The sequence below is a fragment of the Coregonus lavaretus genome (assembly GCF_964263955.1).
Source record: "Coregonus lavaretus genome assembly, chromosome: 2".
NCBI classification, from domain to species: Eukaryota; Metazoa; Chordata; class Actinopteri; order Salmoniformes; family Salmonidae; genus Coregonus; species Coregonus lavaretus.
Genome location: NC_139989.1, coordinates 53082009 through 53099755, shown reverse-complemented (window position 1 = coordinate 53099755; position 17747 = coordinate 53082009). Strand labels below are relative to the sequence as shown.

The window sequence follows — 17747 nt, the reverse complement described above, 5'->3', positions numbered from 1 at the left end:
CTAGGGCTGTAGTCAACACCAAGAACACGAAGCAATTCAGACTGGACTGGAATGACAGTTTATTCACGCAAACCCTGAATTCTGAACAAAGGGAAAATAAAAGGCAACACAGGAAGGAATAAATAAATAGACTGACAAACCCTTTTTCCTTAATGTACAAGTCTATCTACAAAAAGAAGTTGTGTGGATACATTACAGACAGCACAGTACTACACGTGTTCCAGGTCATAGGAGTGGTTTGACTTCTAGAACAAGCCTTTTCAGTTTCACAGTTAGAGGTTAACTATTGTCGTATATGATGAATGGTGGCCATTATCGCTGTCAACAAAAAGTCCGTTATGCTGCATCGTGTCAGAAGTTTTTATTCATACCACGAGGTTACAGCATAAATTACAGACACGCGTTGCCTGGAGAACGACTCCCCAGATTGCTATGGTCGTTCTGCCGTCTAATCGTTTACCCCCTATTTATAAACAATGCAAAGGGAGGGGCTACTCCCTTCTTCTGGCCAATCACCAGTCTCCCCTCGGGCGTCACCCTCCAAGCGGCACATTTCAAATAACATCATAAAACATCCCCCCTTTGGCCTGAACAACCAACATTCCATTTCGTCATGAAAAACATTTAACAAAGGCATAATCTTCAGATACGATACTATCTTACCCGCAGAGGGCTGGTTTGGGTGTAGTAGGCCTTGGTTCCAGCCAAGCCGTAACATACCTGTTGATCCAACTCGTCAAAAGGTTTGATTGTAGACTGATTGGTAGAATCAGCAGGTGTGTTTGCTTGGCTGGAACAAAAGCATGCACCTTTGTGGATAAGGTTGGCCACATTCATCCAGCATTTCCCTTCAATAGGTGCATCTCAATATCAGACTGCAGCTGGAGGAGTTCGACAAGTCTAAAAATGATTCCTTTCCTTGTCTCCATTCCTTAATCTGCACTGACAGAACTGAGCTGGTTAGAGTAGATATCTCATATGCATCCACCGTAATGCTTCCTCCTTTCCTATATTTTTTAGTGCAGATAAAAGGAGAGGAGATAAGAGTTAGTCTCTGACTAGTGAGGTGCACCCAACTTCTCCATGATAAATATTGATTTATTGAAATATACAAGTACAGAATTTACAGCGGAATCATCTCTGAAGCGTAAGCAATTATTGTAACCCATAATTTGTATACTCTTGTCAAAATACTCTTATAGGCCTCTATCCTTGTCCCTTCTCTTTGTGATAACATATGTAGTCAATTGCACAGCACGTTTTATGGGCTGCTGGCCCAGTTAAGGGCATAATGTACTAGAGTAGGGCTCACACACCCAGAACCTCCAACAACTTTATGGGTACCTTTCTGACCACTGGTTGGTCCTCTGTGTATCCTTCTTATTGGTTAAAGCATCAGAGTATGTGGGCCCTACTTTGCTACATCCCCTTTTCTGATCTGAAAGGACTGGATAATGTGTGACCCACTATGAGCTTAATAACCAAAACTCTAAACAACGTCCACACAGGTGTCGTAAACGATGATTTCATCCAACAATGTTTCCCTCTCGACTCATATTGTTCTACTCACACGGCAACATAGTTAGTCAATGGCAATATCGCTATCATCATGCGATTAGCTAGCTACTCTTCCAATGCTCACAGAGTGGGTAACAAAAGCAACATGGTGGCAATCCACCTAGCCTAAACCTTTTATCCAGTCCTTTCAGATTCACCAGTGGTCTCGAACATTATGACTATGAGAAGAGGTCATTAAGTGTTGGGACACAACGATGAACTCATTCCTTTATCTCCCTCCGGTTCCTCTTGGTCAGTAGGTCTTGGTGTTCAATATTGCTGCTGTGTGGTTGGGTGTAGGAACTGTCGGTGTCACTGTGCGAGTCGCTGTCTGGAAAAAGTACATCTGAAAGATAGCATATAGGGACAGAAGAGATGGGTATAAAGGGTTAGAAACAACATGATTTAACAAAGAACTATGAGGTTTATAGCTAGCCATAGACTATGGAGTAGGGTGTAGGAGATGAGACATTTCCCCTGAGGCTCATACAGCTGAGACATTCCCATTTAGATTATGGTTAGGGCCTGGTTCAAACATCTTTAAAGTCCATCCTTCCACGGATAAGTGAAATGAGGGCTCTACTTTCTACATTCATGTCGGACCATGACTGCTGCAATGCTACTTTAAAAATAGTTCAACAGGGCCTAGGATGATGGTGCTAGGTAACTTTTACCCATAGCACTCTTATCGTGGGCTCTTACCTTGCAGCCAATTGCTAGCAGCGCATGGAGAACGACGATTGTTGCCACGGTGGTGAAAGCAGTCACCTTGGTGTCGTCGCGGACGACAGGCCAGAAGGTGAGCACCAGGAACGACCCGGAGATCACCATGGCGACCAGGATGAGGAGCCATCTGAGCCACTCGAATGGTAAGATCCACAACACCTGAGAGGGAGGTGATTGGTTTGTTACTTGAGAATAAAATGTTCTGTATTAATTGGTTGGTATTGGGTCCCAATCAGATAGAAATATACTATGAAGAACAGGGTCGTATTCACTAGGCACAAAAACAGAAGAAAACAATGAAACCGGGGAGGTCGGTACCATCTGAACCTCATTTTCCATTGCGAAACATTTTGCTTGGGGATTAATATGTTTTGCTAGCTGAATATGACCCAGACATTCAGTAGTGTGTCTGCTGACTCACCGAGGTGGGAATGTAGATGAAGAGGGAGTAGCCGTAGACACACACTGTCTCCAGGAAGGAGTAACAACTCTGCTGCCTCTCCTCCCTCTGCCTCCAGGTCAGGAAACCCCATACGCCCAGGGGCACCAGCCAGGCATACAGGAAGATCACTACTGCAGCTATCGTCACTGAGGGAGCGAGAAAAAGCAAGCAAAATCAACATCAACACTGCTATTGCATCTAATATAACATGGTCTTGAAAAAGGCCTCTGTTCTGAAACATAAAGATAACAGTCAACAATCCCCTCTTTTTTTTTATATATATAGCAAATCTCACATGAAACCACTGAGAAGGAGCCAAGTTGTAACCCCCAGGTACCATACCTCTGTGGAACTGGGGTCTGTAGTGGTACTGAGGGTCCCCCAGGTAGTTGAGGAAGGTGGACAGGTTTCCACTGATGGCCACAGAGAACACCAGTGTCACGCAGATCCAGAAGGGACCTGGACATACAGGGGACCAGGAGGTAAGGTTAGTCTGGGTAGAGGTGGTTCGCATCACAATCTAAGATATGCAGAGTTTGCCAAACTGTCTTCCAGTTTGATGACAATAAAAGTTATGATCGTAACATTCTAATGTGCATTCTAACTATCTAGGAACAATTGTTTCCCATTACCGTATAAATCCGGACCCGACCGGAGGGTATGTTTGATGAAGTTCCGTCCTGGTAAAGGCATCACTGACCCCTTGACCCTGTCCAGCACCTGCATGACATGACAGGAAGTCAGTCAACCAATGGAATCTGTACAGCAACTATCTCCATTCTCCACCAATAGAATCACCACTACATTGTAGGTTTCTATATGGGAGATGCTAAACAGCAACATACAGGCCAGTCTCATGAGTGCAGATTATACTGTGTTATTTCAAGCATATTGTACCTGCATTGTATCCACATCGAAGAATGACTGGTAGTACTCAAAGGTCCAGAAGCCGCTAGTTCTTTTCTCCCCTCCTAGGAGCTGTAAACAGTAATGACAATCAGTTATCACCATATTGCTTGGTTTTGGGCTGTTTGTGTAGACGTCATTACAAAGGCAAAATTGCAGATTATCAATGCCGCGATATGATTGGCCTCGTTCATCATCCTGACCTCTGAACTCTCCTCCTGTCCCTCATCATCGGACATGTCCAGTTTGATGTCCCCTGTGGCGCTGGCCGGGGCCGTACTGCTGGAGCCAGACATACTGAGGGTGGAGGCCCCAGGGTCTGCTAACAGCAGGTCAGTGGCCTCCTCAAATTCTAGAGGAGGAGAAGACAGAGGAGGTTAGTTGGAGGGAGGGACAGAGAGAGGAGGAGTGGGACAGTGGCAGTGAGAGATGTAGAGAGAAAGAGAGGGGAAGAGGTGGTGAAAGAGAGGATAAACAAGACAGAAAGATAAATAACAGCTACGGAGGAGAGGAACGGGAGACAGAAAGGAAGGGGATGATGAACATGAAACAGAGACAGCTCTAGGAGAGGATAAACAGAGAGAGGAGGATGGGAGCCACTCCATGAGCCTCACCTTGGAACTTCAGATCATCTGGACTCGCCATGGTAACTCTGGAAAGATGACCACCTCACGCAAGACCTGGAAGGAGACGAGAAAGTGTACTCTTATCTTTTGAGTCTGACGTATGGCCACAGTCTGTGTTCCTCTCCCAGAGAGCTGAGGCAGCTAGGTTTCGCTACATCTGGACAAGATGTTCTCTCTTTGTTGGCTGCCTTCAAAAGCATGTAAGTAACAGCATCATGTGTAGGCATGCGACATCGAATATGCATGTGCAACTTTTTAATTACAAATGACAGATTGTGTTGATCTGTTTGGCAGGCTAGCAGTCTGTGTATGTCATGTTTATGCCTATAGTTTACTGTGACTCTAACTTGCTAACTAGCTTCAGATCTATTGTCATACGTCGGCCCTCGTGGTCGTGATCGGAGACATACCTGTTTGTCGCAGGGGCTTCTGTTGTATCCGCAATGCGAGCCAGTCAGCTTGCAGTGCTGACACGACCACCTCGCTAGCCTGACAGCTGTCGACCTATCACTGTTTTCTCGCGTCTTTATATCTCAATATCAACTCACCTAACAACAACAGCACATACTGCGTTGGATGTCTGAAGAAGTTAGCTAGCTAATGCTGTTAATTTCAACTATTGTGCGCTAAATTCCAATTATCACTCCCCTGTTCCACGTCACCGTATGTACACAACGGATCCTGCGTTGGCTCAAGACGGATCATCATGTTCACGTGACCAGGTATAGCCGTAAGATAATGTGGTGCGCCAAATGTGATGGGAAATATTTATTTTCAGAGTGTTTTCTTTGTAATATGTGTGTTATCCGAATGTAAAAAACAACAACATTTGTACTTACATATTTATCAGTTTATAATGATATTACAGGCATTTAATGACATTAATTTAAGCGGAACTCGATATTGGATATTTGTTTCCTTACGGAAAAATTATAATAATACAACTTTTCACTGACGTGCCATTTTGGCTGAATAAATTCAAATTGCGTCTTTTCACATTGGAAATAACTGCATCAAGAGGACCGCTGTGTTTTTCCGGTCCGAGCCAGTCCGAATTTGAACTTCCGGAACGATCCGCTTCTGTCTGACGAACATGGCTGCCTCGTGGGTGCTCAGGAGATGGTGCACCACCTCTGTAGCAGCAGCAGCAGCACCCATTAAGGGCACCCGATGGGAGAGGTTGAAAAATAGCAAATTGGGTAAGAAATCTATCTATCTCTTGGTTGCCATGTTAGCCCACCACGCCTTTACGAACCTGAACTAACTCATGATCTTCTTGCTTAGCTAACTGTCTTGCCAAAGTCATTCATGATGTTAGCAGATTGTGTGACATTAGCTTCAAACATACTGTATCACGTTGTGGCTTTTACAGTAGTTAGATTTGAAAATGTACTTCATACACTTCTATGTAAAGGCATTGCTAGCTTTTGATCCTCCACAGTTGCCCCTGCTTGCAATCACAGGGTGGAGGAAGGCACGTGACTGAGGTTATTGCTGTGACCTCTCTCTGAGACAACCCCTGTCAGCTTGGAGATGGAAGATGCAATACCAATACAATTGAGTGTTGGCACACAAAACATAACTGTGTGCATGCCTCATTACCATGTCTAAGAATGTTGTCTGTTCTGCCTTTGTTTTAGTAAACCACCTATCTTATCTCATGTGAATGCTGTCTGTCTCTCACAATTCTCTCCCCTCTCCATCAGGTGTGTGGTTCAGCGGCATGTCCAGAGACTACAAGGAGGCGTGTCGTGAGATTGTGGTGGGTGCGTGGGAGAGGCCAATCAAAGCTTCCCTCTATCTGGGCCTCCTTGGTGGAGCCGGCGCCTGCATCTACACCAACCCAGACGACGCCTCCTTCGAGACCACCGTCCTGGATATGGCCAATCAGCTCGGCCTCCTGACACCGTGGATACGCAGTGGGACGTCGGATGGGCACGTGCAGAAGCTGGCGAAGCTTCGTAACGAGGGCAGGTTACGTCACCTCAGCCTGGGCATGGTCTCACTCACCTACTTTGCCGACTACAACCCGGACGCCAGCCTCTACGAGGCCCAGTGCTCCAAACTCTCTGTCCCCTGGAGGGAGCTCCACACGCGGGTACTGGATGTGGGCTTTGCGGGCCGCTGGTGGATCCTGGACCATAAGATGAAGGACTATGATGTGAACGACGAAGAGTTCAAGCACCTGCCGCCCGCGATGGCCGCCACAGTGCCCCCTGGTGTCCAGGGGGTGGAGAAGAACGAGAGGCTGCACAAAGAGTCATGGATGCCCCTGAAGACGGAGGAGGACGAGGAGAAGGAAAAGGCATCCGCAGCCACAGAGGAGGAGGGAGGCATTGTAGAACAGATAAAGATGGGCAGTTTAGATCTTGTAGAAAAAGTAAAGATGGGCAGTGGAGATCTTGTTGAAACAATCAAAATAAAGACAGGCATTGTAGCTCAACCACAGGAGCTACCTGACCCAGAACCACAGGAGCTGACACTGACAAAGACTGAGACGGCGACACAGGAGTAGCAGACACAAGCTCAAGCAAAGGCCTAATGTGTCATGGACCAATGGACTCACACTAGCAGGACAATGATTGGCGGACACAGTATCAGGTCAAGGTCATGATTGGCAGACATAATGAGATGGCTGAACAAGAATCTCTGAATGGATATATTTATTAGATTTTGACAAGATGGTATGCGAGAGGTGTAAAGTGTGTATATGAGTAACTGCTGCACTGTGTAACGTGTTATATAGCGCCCAAGCCTATTAACACTGTGGACTATAGCCACACATGACATGATGATAAAGGGTCTCCTTTATTAAATATATTACTGTTAACAGTTTACTAATGATACTTATTTGATATATAGTGCTCTGTACAGAGATATTTTATGCCATGGTCAGCAACCTGTTAAAGAGATTCTCTAAACAGACACTACAAACTTCAACTAACTTAAGAGGATTCTCCGGTACTTTTTATATTATTTTTAGCCAGTAGTTCTGAAAGTAGTGCTCACGAGACAAAAGTGGTCCCCGAAAATTGTGTACTACGTCACATATGTGCAGATATGTGCACCATGTCATTGCGCTCTCTCTCTCGCTCTGCTGTGTGTGCATCTTGCTAGCTGTCACTCAAATGGCGAGGGGCTGAAGCTCATTAGCTAGAACTCAAATTGTTAGGACGCTGGCCCACATGGGGGAAAATGTAGGGAAAATGGCACTGCACAGCTTCCAGAAAAAGGGATTTCGTGGCTAATTGAGGTGAAACAGTAATTCTGCTCATAGATTATGCATGTATGAACTACACATTGACACATCCAGCCCAAAGCGGGAGGTTTCAAAAAACACTTAGAAGTCGCCAAAGTTCCAGAGCATGTCTTTAACAATATGCCTCCTCTAAATGGTCTGGATTTATCATTTATGAAGTATTGTCAAATTAAAGTACTATTGCAATGAACTTGTGAGTTTTGTGATGATAATTTACTCTGAATGCCTCCCCATGATTTAATCTTAGGCAGGAAGCAGAGGCACTATCCAGGGAAGAATATACCAAGATATTCAATTTAAGTTGAACTGGTAGCCATTTTTTATTCTTCCAGTCCAGACTGTTTTTCAATACTTTCCTCCTCAGACTATTGTGACCGTAGCGTGGATCGATAATTCTCATTGTGTGACTTCTTCCATAAACTGTGAGTGTTTGTCTCCATGAGTTAAGTCAGTGTTTTTGCCGCCTCCTCTTCCTGGGATTATAGAAGCTGTGTATTGCTGTGCTGCCCATCAGGCAGATAGGATTCCCATTCTTTCTTCCTAACTAATTATTCTGTTAATCGCATTGCCTTTGACCGACCTCCCTTATCATTGTGGAGCTTAACTAATTTTGTGGAAAAATCCTCTCCAGATGAATCGCTCTCATACCCTTCTCTCTCACGGCATCTCTCTTCCGCCTCTGTTCATGTCTGTTTTGATCCTGCTGTTGTCTTGACACTGAAGCTGCTTTGGCTCCAGTTGCTGATCGCTATCTGATCTTTAGGACAGGATCATTCATCCTGATCAGGGGCCATTCACACTAGGACAGGGAGATATTGAGGTCTGCAACACTAGTCAAGATGGATTAGTAGTCTCACACTCAAACAGAACTAGACTCTCAAACAGGTCTAGCCATATACACATAGCCTACATCTCACTCAGCGCATGCCAGATGTGCGTGATATATCTGAACAGCTCAGCAACATTATTGCATCTGGGTGATGGCTACTTGCAAATCCTCAGAAAAACATACACACTAACAATGGCAGCAGTTATCAGAGTCAGAGTTGCAGCAGGTGACTGAGGGCCTCTGACTGCCCTGAGGCTGAGTCCTGGGTGGGGGTCCATGGAAGATAACCTGGCCCCCCTGTGGATCTCCACCCCAGGGGATCAGATTCTTCGTAACCCAACCCCAGGATGGAACCAAAGACTGACCTTAATGGGGTCAAAGGTGAAACAATTATGTCATTCACAAACCACTGGGGAGGATGGTCGGATGTCACTGGATCAAAACTGCTTTAGTTGAAGGATGAATACTTAATGGTTCAAAACCCCTTGTCAAATCTAATGCTCATGAATAATACAAATTATTCAAACCAAACGGTCTTGTTTTGGGATGGATGCAGGTACGCATACACTGTTTAGGTGTGTCAAGTCCATAGAACTAGAATGAGATTCTATTTCTATGGTCAAGTCAATATAGGCAGTGATAATACCAGTCTACAATCTCTTTCTAAGACATAAACGGGGGTAAGAACATGCACGAAATGTATTCAAACTGAATCATCCATCACCAATCTATTCTCTTACATCCTTCCCACCCAGCTGTCTCTCACTCCCATTTCCCTTCTGTCTCCTTTCCCCTCCTCTCATCCTTCCCCTATGCCCACTTTTGACCATGACTCCCAGCCCCATCCCCCTCTCCATTGACTGCTGATTGTCATTCTCTCTACCAGAGGGGTCAGTGTGGTCATTGTCAGTTTGTGTGGTCTGTCAGCAGATGACCACTGCTGGTCAATCAGGCTGGTCTCATAGACTAGACATAACATAGTAAACAAAAATCCGGGACACTCAAATTAGTATGATATGTTACGTTTGGTATGGTTACAAAAGCCAAAAGGAGGGTGGATGGGTGGGCGTATAACACGAGTGTCTAGCAACCCAAAGGTTGCATGCTCGAATCTCATTAGGATAACTTTAGCATTTTAGCTAATTAGCAACTTTCAAATACTCAGTAGCGGTGCGTGGGTAAAATCACTGGGGAAGACAGAAAAACAAGCCATATTACAACTTATGTGTTGTGATAATTGTGTTGTTTGCTCTATAACAGGGGTGTCAAACGTCCGGCCCGCGGGCCGGATCAGGCCCGCAAACGGGTTTAATCCGGCCCGCGAGATGATTTTAAAAAAAAGAAGAAAAAAAAAATAAAGTAAAGTTTGTAAAGTGTAAAAATGCGCTGCAATTTTTCAATAAAATAAACTGCTGTTCCAATTGCATCCACTGGATGGCGCAATAGCAATTGTGATAAGCAAGCAAACTGTTTATACCGGGGCAGAGCAAGTAGGTCAAGCACGTGCAGCCAATGAGCTACTTTGTTTTGCCCGCGATATTTATTACGGCTTCTACTTTTAACATTATGTGCTTTGGCACCCTCATTGCCCCAATATGTCTCTGTCAAAAAAGAGAAAAGTGGACGCAGAGTGCAGAGTGTTCCAAGAAAAATGGTCATCCTATTTATTCATGGGATTGATTGGGAAAGCTGTATGTTTGGTGTGTTCAGAGCATGTTGCAGTGCTGAAAGAATATAACCTTCGTCGCCACTATGTGAGTCTTCATGCCGACAAATATGACAACATTCAAGGACAGCGGAGATGAGAGAAGGTGAATGAACTGTTGGCGGGTCTGAAGAAACAGCAGTCTGTGTTTACTCACAGCCGAGACATCAGTGACGCTGCAGTGAAAGCTAGCTACCTCATTGCTAATGAAATCGCAGTGGCTTCAAAACCATTTAGTGAGGGTGAATTTGTAAAAACATGCATGATGAAGGCAGCGGAGATTGTGTGCCCTGAAAAGCGGCAGGCTTTTGCAAATATCAGCCTGACAAGAAACACAGTTGCAGACAGGATTTCCGATCTTTCAGTGGATTTGGACAGCCAGTTGAAGCAAAAAGTAAAGTCATTTATTGCGTTTTCGGTTGCAATTGATGAAAGCACGGACATTACAGATGTTGCACAACTGGCCATTTTCATGCAGCTGATATTTTTACCGCACTCGTCGGCGCGCTGGACAGGGTCGGAGTGGACTGGTCCCGCGCTGTCAGCCTGGCTACAGATGGTGCAGAGCACCTGAATAACATTTACATTTACATTTTAGTCATTTAGCAGACGCTCTTATCCAGAGCGACTTACAGGAGCAATTAGGGTTAAGTGCCTTGCTTAAGGGCACATCGACAACTTGAACAAACAGCTGCAAGGGCGCAACAAAGTTGTCACGCAGTATTATGACAGCATACGTTCTTTCAAGTTGAAGCTGTCATTGTGGGAGACGCAACTTGCCGGTGGTGATGCAGCTCACTTCCCCTGTCTGAAAAATGTGTGCGCGACCCAACATGTGGCAGACATGAAGCGGTTCAAAGATAAAATAACGGGACTGTTACGGGAGTTTGAGCAACGCTTTCAGATTTATGTTTATATGTTTTTATGTTGATGTGCTATTGTTTTTAATTGATTTTATTTTATTTGTATATTTAACATATTCTTGACTCTGTGGTTCTTGCACTTGTTTGGGGAACAGGATTTCATTATTTGTATCTGCATTTCTGCCTGAGAAATGACACCCTGATATAGTTCTGTGATCTGTGATATACTTCTGTGAATCACTGAGGCATTGTGTGTTTGTGTGTTCTTTGTCCTCAGAACTTTCAAATAACTTGAGGTGTTTTATGATTAATAGTGATGTTGTGCTTTTGGACACTGTCCTCAGGCTCCAGCTTTATGTTTATATGTTTTTATGTTGATGTGCTATTGTTTTTAATTGTTTTTATTTTATTTGTATATTTAACCTATTCTTGACTCTGTGGTTCTTGCACTTGTTTGGGGAACAGGATTTCATAATTTTTATCTACATTTCTGCCTGAGAAATGACACCCTGATATAGTTCTGTGATCTGTGATATACTTCTGTGAATCACTGAGGCATTGTGTGTTTGTGTGTTCTTTGTCCTCAGAACTTTCAAATAACTTGAGGTGTTTTATGATTAATAGTGATGTTGTGCTTTTGGACACTGTCCTCAGGCTCCAGCTTTATGTTTATATGTTTTTATGTTGATGTGCTATTGTTTTTAATTGTTTTTATTTTATTTGTATATTTAACCTATTCTTGACTCTGTGGTTCTTGCACTTGTTTGGGGAACAGGATTTCATTATTTTTATCTACATTTCTGCCTGAGAAATGACACCCTGATATAGTTCTGTGATCTGTGAAACAGTTCTGTTAATCACTGAGGCATTGTGTGTTTGTGTGTTCTTTTTCTTTAGAATTTTCAAATAAACTTGACGTGTTTTATGATTAATAGTGATGTTGTGCTTGTACTATTTTGGACACACTGTCCTCAGGCTCCAGCTTTATGTTGTATGTTGATCGTATTAAAACAAAGAAAACAATCTGAAGTTGTTGTTTTTAAGTTATATATACCATGATTTTTCCGGTCCGGCCCACTTGGGAATAGATTTTCCTCCATGTGGCCCCTGAGCTAAAATGAGTTTGACACCCCTGCTTTATAACCTGTAGTTCATATGCCTTGCGACCGTGATATATAGGCTTAAAGGCCGAGACAATAAGAAGACACAGTGGCAGAATAAATTCAACCACACCTTTGTTTCATCACAAAACCAGATAGCAACTTCTGTCCGGTGAAGTCCATAAAGCATAGGCCTTATTGCATGTAACAAACAGTTACATGACCTACAGCATGGTCAAGCAAGTTCATGTTTTCAACATTTTTGGACCGCAGAACAACTATTGATTTAGAACCACGGATAGTTACTGCAAGTCGCAAAGAAAACACCACTATTCCAGCACCATTTCAACTTCAACTTTTCAACATCAAATCACCTATGCTAATACAGTGACAACTAAAAGATACCAAAAACAATTTAGTCCAATCAACGTAAGCTAAATATGATGTGGCTGCCCATGGTTCTGATTTGTGTGTGTGTGTGTGTTCATGCAAGTAGAAAAAACATGTTGACTCACCCTACTTGTAGAGAAACGCCAATGCCATCCTCCTCTCTTTCATGTTGACGAAATGGTCTATCACTCTGTCATACAGTACACGCTTTAATTTTTTGTTGTCCTAGGCTACCTGGCTAAAATAATTGCTCGCTAGCCTAACTTCCTTTCATGGGCAACATTAGCTAGTTAACAGCCTTCTACATCTAGCTACATATTGAACTCCCATCTTCTCAGGCCAGGGGCACAATGTATGAATTGATGGTTGGATCAGAATCGCCATTATAATCATTGGCCAGTACAGATAATTAAATAAATACACAAGTCCAAATCCCTATCTCCATCCATTGCTAATTTAGGAAAGGGCCAATTTTAGCTGGCTAGCAAGCCACCGGAGGACAACAACACGAGATGCAACAATTCATGTTTTTTCTGTCAATGACGTGTGATTTGATAGGAGTGACGCCAAATCCAAACTGGCTTCCCTTGAAAACATTTTTGGGTGCTCCAGGACCATTCACAGTTGAGCTCACTCAGTTTAGCTCAACGCTGATTAGCTATTATTTTATACTTTTTTTTTATCAAGGGAGGCCAAACTCTTGCTCGCTTCCCTTGTATTCAATGCTATGGGCGGCAACAATGTCATACTCTTTTGGACCAGACAGCATCAGATAGATGGCCTACACATACACAGACAGAGCGGCGCTGTTTCGCTCTCTCGGATGCTTTCTCCGGTGAGATACATTCAGCCTCTTGCGAATTGAAGGAAAATGATGAAACACAGAGAGACGAAAGATACATTATTTTCTATTTTTTTTGGTAAATTTTTGGGGAAAGCCTGGCTTCCCTTGGCATCCATGACTACACGCCACTTCAACTACTTACTACTTACTAACCAGATAGTTATCTTATACAGATTTAGTCAACTCTCAAGTGTTTGTTTCAATGTAAATGGTCCACAAAGAAGGAATTGCAATATCATGGCCGGTCCCGCGTGGGCCAAGGTTTGAAAACACTGTATTAAATTAAACAAGGAAAAGCTTCACTCACCAGTACAGGAATACTCTCTGGAGAATGTTGCCATTATTGTCCTATATCCTTTTCACTTAATTCTATAGCTGATTGCAATTTGCATGCCTGGCTTCTAGGGGATGGATGGAGGGAGAGAGAGAGAGAGGGTGGGGGTTGTCTGGCCACCATGCTGACCTCAATGACCACAGCAGCACCAGCCCCATACACACAAACTAATCAATATGTAACTAAGGAAGGAGAGAGGATGCTGGAGAGAGTGGTAGAGAGCCAGAGGAGGAGGAGAGGAACAATGATATCGGAAGAGAGGTTTATCAATAATGCAGGGGAATTGTTCTGTTTTTAGGTTTATCGTACAACAACATGCTTATTTTTAATTTGTGTTTGGCTTTGATAAGTTTTATTAATGCAAATTACATTCACAATATTTGAACCGATGCATTCATCCAAACTCTATGGAAGATACAAAACACGAGTAACAGTATTTTTGTTTCACTTGGCTAAATTTAGATTTGTTTTAGTTTCTTTATCAAAGTAGTAGGACTACAAAAGGAAACATCATAGCTCCAAATATCTCCCAAAGAAATAATGACATGCCTGTGAGTCAATAGTCTTTCAGTTAGAAAAGACTAGGAATAGAGCAGCATTTAAATGATAGTATTATACAAAGGGGGTTAATACATACAGTGTGTGTGTGTGTGTGAGAAAGAATGAAGATAGTGGAATGACAGGGATTAAGGGTGGCATGTGTATAAATATAAACCTCTGTCTGGAGTGTGAACATTTTTGAAGGTGGGAGAGAGAGTATGCATGCACACGAGAGGGAGAGAGAGACAGGGTGGAGGAGGGGCAGAAAGGGGGAGAGGGGGAAGCAGAGCGTGCACAATATTCATTCAAACTGACACAAGCTGCATGTCCTGGTTTGCACTTCTCTCTCTCTCTCTCTCTCTCTCTCTCTCTCTCTCTCTCTCTCTCTCTCTCTCTCTCTCTCAGACACACACAGGCACGGAAACACCGGAGAGTCGTCAGTTAAGTTTACAGCAGCAGGAAGAAGACATTGGAGAGGTGGAGGAGGAGAGAGAGAAAGAGAGTGATAGACCGGGGAGGGGAAGGAAGAAAAGACAAAACAGGGAGAGGCACTTTTGGGGGGGGCGAGAGAGAGAAAGAGGGCAGAGTTTGCAAACGGGGAGAATAGAGAATGTAAAGGATAAGGGGGAAAAGGGAGGGATAGACAGAGATAGAGGAATGCGGGGCGAGGGAGAGAGAGAGAAACGGGGCTTGGCGTACAGAGTGTCTGGCTGCATGTGTCGGGGCTGGACACAGGAGGACAGAGGGTAAGTGCATTCTGCCTGCAATTTATCTCAAATCATTACAGTCATTTACTATTTTTATATCCTGCTTGCAATGTTGTATATAAAGTATATATTTCATGAATCTGTATATAACATCTGAGTGCATTGTCATTCTATGGAAGAGTTTCTTATTACCAGACATAAATATGATGTGACAAATGTGTCATGGGCTGTTTGTGGGCTTGGACATTAATGCATGATGCAGCTACTGGGGGCTTAATGGAGGCTTGCATGGCTAGTGTTTTATTTAGCATCTATGTAGTCATGCGTGCATGGAGAACATTCTCACAATAGTATGAGTTTCAGCAAGTTAATTTATTTGTGGTGAGTGATTTCCATTCATACCTCAGAGTGTGCTATGTGATATGATAGTATAATGGTAGTGACAGTACATGTTGTTGTCGTACCCATGTCGGTTTAATCGTACTAATTGAATCCATGCCGCTGAATGTGTGTCTGTTTTGGAGCGTTAGGCATAGTACATTAACGTGTGTGTGTCTTTGTGAGGTTATTGATGAAGATGTCAGAGGTAATGGGAATGGTGATGGTCCTTCCCCTTCGTCTGGGTGACTGAGTCTGTGTCTACCTGCCCCAGACTGGATCAATACTTTAATGCAATTGCCATTCACTTCAATTGGGACTGTTGCGCGCGTGCGCACACACACACACACACACACACACACACACACACACACACACACACACACACACAAACTCACATACAAGCAGCATATTCAAAATATTGGTGGTCACTCACTAAGAATTACATTTCAGAGATTAACAAAAGTAAACACACAGTCTTAGTGAAAATGACTATGCAAGTATGCAACACACAGAACCTTAATGTCAAACACAGACACACCCCCACACACAGTTCACAGTAATGGCGGTGGCTCCCTTGAACTCATTCACCGGAGGGTCATGGGTTCAAGTCCCAGGTGGGAGGGGAAGTGGGGAGGGGGGTTGGTCATGACCCTATCCTTCCTCTCAGACCCCCCCCCCCCCTCTCCACACTCTTCCTCACTTCACGCTCCAGCCACCACAATGCTTAGACCAAGACCAAGACCATCATCAAGGGCTGTAATCTGTCTTCTCATTCACATACAAATGCACACACACCGCGCACACACACACACACACAGACATACCAATTCACTGACCCTGACATAACAGTTCAGCAATATCAGGCAGAGACAAAGTAAAACACTAAGCGCTCTGTGTGTGTGGACTTGTACGTACGTAAGTGCATGTGTGTTTGCAGCGTGTGTGTGTGTGTGAGGGTGTGTGAGGGTCAATGCTAAATGTTTATTTTGGTTGCTGTTACCGGAGAGTTGTGCTAACAGTGGAGCGTTAAGTGTCCCCACTCCATCACTGTCTGTGTGGGCGCAATTAGCATGCTCTCCCTGTCTGCAGTTTGTGTGGTTTTACTAAGTCCGGGACCAGAAGTGCTCACAAGGAGAGTAAAACAAGGACAATTCAGACAAGTGGGGACATTTCAATTAGGGTTAGGTGTTAGAGCTATAGGATTTTGAATGGAAATCAATTGTTTGGTCCCCACAAGGATAGTAAAACAAATCTGTGTGAATGTGTGTGTGAATATGTGTGTGTGTGTGTGTTAGACAAGTGGCTAAAACAGTTTGTTAAGCCCTGAATATGTGAGTTTGTTTATGTGTGCAAATATATAAATAGCCTACATGTTTTGGATATATGTTTATGTCTGTGGGTAATTATACATTTATAATGTGGGTTTTAATAAATGTATAGGATACAGCTGTGTGTGTAAGTTGGTGTGTGCATGGGTGTTTGTATCTATTTAGATGTTTGTTGCCGGCGGTATGTTCATGTGATCTTGTTATGTGAGCAGCCAGCCCAGCCCCGTGCAGGAGGAGTGGGGGAGCAGACAGACAAACAAGCATGGCCAAACCAGACAGACACACTCACACACACACACAACCTCTCTTTCATAGGAAATGAGACCCGGTGACCTCTGACCATTCAGCCTGTCTGGAAACGCCAAGCCTGGAATCGATCAACACCCCCCTTCCCAGACAGCCTCCCTCCTGCTTCTTCCCTCCCTCCCTCCACCTCCACTCCTTCCAACCATTCCTCCTCTCCTTCCCCCCCACTTTCTCTCTGCCCGGCGACCCCCTCACTCTTAACTCGCTCTCCCCTCCCCCACAATCAGATGATCAACCCCACAGTGACTATGCTATAACCTACACAGCAGCACAGCAACCTCCAAACACCGACTCTGACCAAACACTGAACAGGACCCTGCTATATACCCAACACATAAGGTAAGAAGAGGCAAGTCTAGTGTGTGTGTTAAATAGATTGTGATTTATGAGTTGTCATCTATACATGTCATTTTATATGCGAATTAGATTTGTGATTTCCCACTGTACTTTGTTCAGTCAAATGTATTTGATTTAGTCAAATCAAATGTATTTTATAAAGCCCTTTTTACATCCTCAGTTGTCACGAAGTGCTATACAGATACCCATCCTAAACCCCCAAAGAGCAAGCAATGCAGATCAATGTTTTTGATCACTTTTGCTTATGTGTACAGGTGTATGTAATCAGGATTGTTTGTTATTATGTGTTATGTTATATTCTATATTGGGGTCTATTTTAACCCATTTATTTTTTCCATATTTATTAAGACGCACCAGGTTACTAGTTTGCGCCTATTAAACACAGAAGGTAGAACCAAAAAGTAAAACAAAGGTTATGATCCAGTAGGGTGTCGGCAGGTCTGGCGGTCAATCTGTCTCTAGCATTCAAGTCCCAGTGAACATTCAACGCTGTCGGTGAGTTTGTGACTTAGAGAAACCATCGAGTGTTGAGTGTACCCTGCCTCTT

At 43.7% G+C, this 17747-nt stretch overlaps 2 protein-coding genes across 3 annotated transcripts; one reads left to right on the top strand and one right to left on the bottom strand.

Annotated features, from left to right (window-relative positions):
* Positions 1 to 35: 35 nt before the first annotated feature.
* LOC311105532 (protein YIPF1-like) lies at positions 36 to 4925 on the bottom strand. 2 transcript variants are annotated; one of them, XR_014610272.1, is made up of 10 exons: positions 4668 to 4925; positions 4246 to 4311; positions 3835 to 3983; positions 3623 to 3703; positions 3358 to 3445; positions 3068 to 3184; positions 2705 to 2871; positions 2260 to 2442; positions 656 to 1903; positions 36 to 283 (listed from the first exon to the last, which is right to left on the bottom strand). XR_014610272.1 is itself a non-coding variant. In XM_084147709.1 (9 exons), the coding sequence occupies exons 2-9, from the start codon at positions 4274 to 4276 to the stop codon at positions 1811 to 1813; spliced, it is 909 nt and encodes a 302-aa protein (XP_084003835.1). In that variant the 5' UTR covers positions 4277 to 4311; positions 4668 to 4925; the 3' UTR covers positions 36 to 1810. The 2 variants fall into 2 exon arrangements, 1 of the variants encoding a protein (XP_084003835.1); XM_084147709.1 differs by having other exon boundaries at positions 36 to 1903.
* LOC311105522 (mitochondrial import inner membrane translocase subunit Tim29-like) lies at positions 4893 to 7951 on the top strand. Its single transcript, XM_084147698.1, has 3 exons — positions 4893 to 4979; positions 5276 to 5456; positions 5964 to 7951. Exons 2-3 carry the CDS (start codon positions 5351 to 5353, stop codon positions 6770 to 6772), a joined length of 915 nt encoding a protein of 304 aa, XP_084003824.1. The 5' UTR covers positions 4893 to 4979; positions 5276 to 5350; the 3' UTR covers positions 6773 to 7951.
* Positions 7952 to 17747: the final 9796 nt, after the last annotated feature.

Coding starts and splice junctions, on each gene's coding strand:
- LOC311105532 (XM_084147709.1), bottom strand. CDS start 4,276: ATGGCGAGTCCAGATGATCTGAAGTTCCAAG. Junction 2,872..3,067: donor CAGACCCCAGTTCCACAGAG/GTATGGTACCTG, acceptor TCGCTCCCTCAG/TGACGATAGCTGCAGTAGTG. Junction 2,443..2,704: donor TCATCTACATTCCCACCTCG/GTGAGTCAGCAG, acceptor CCTCCCTCTCAG/GTGTTGTGGATCTTACCATT.
- LOC311105522 (XM_084147698.1), top strand. CDS start 5,351: ATGGCTGCCTCGTGGGTGCTCAGGAGATGGTGCACCACCTCTGTAGCA. Junction 5,457..5,963: donor GTTGAAAAATAGCAAATTGG/GTAAGAAATCTA, acceptor CCTCTCCATCAG/GTGTGTGGTTCAGCGGCATG.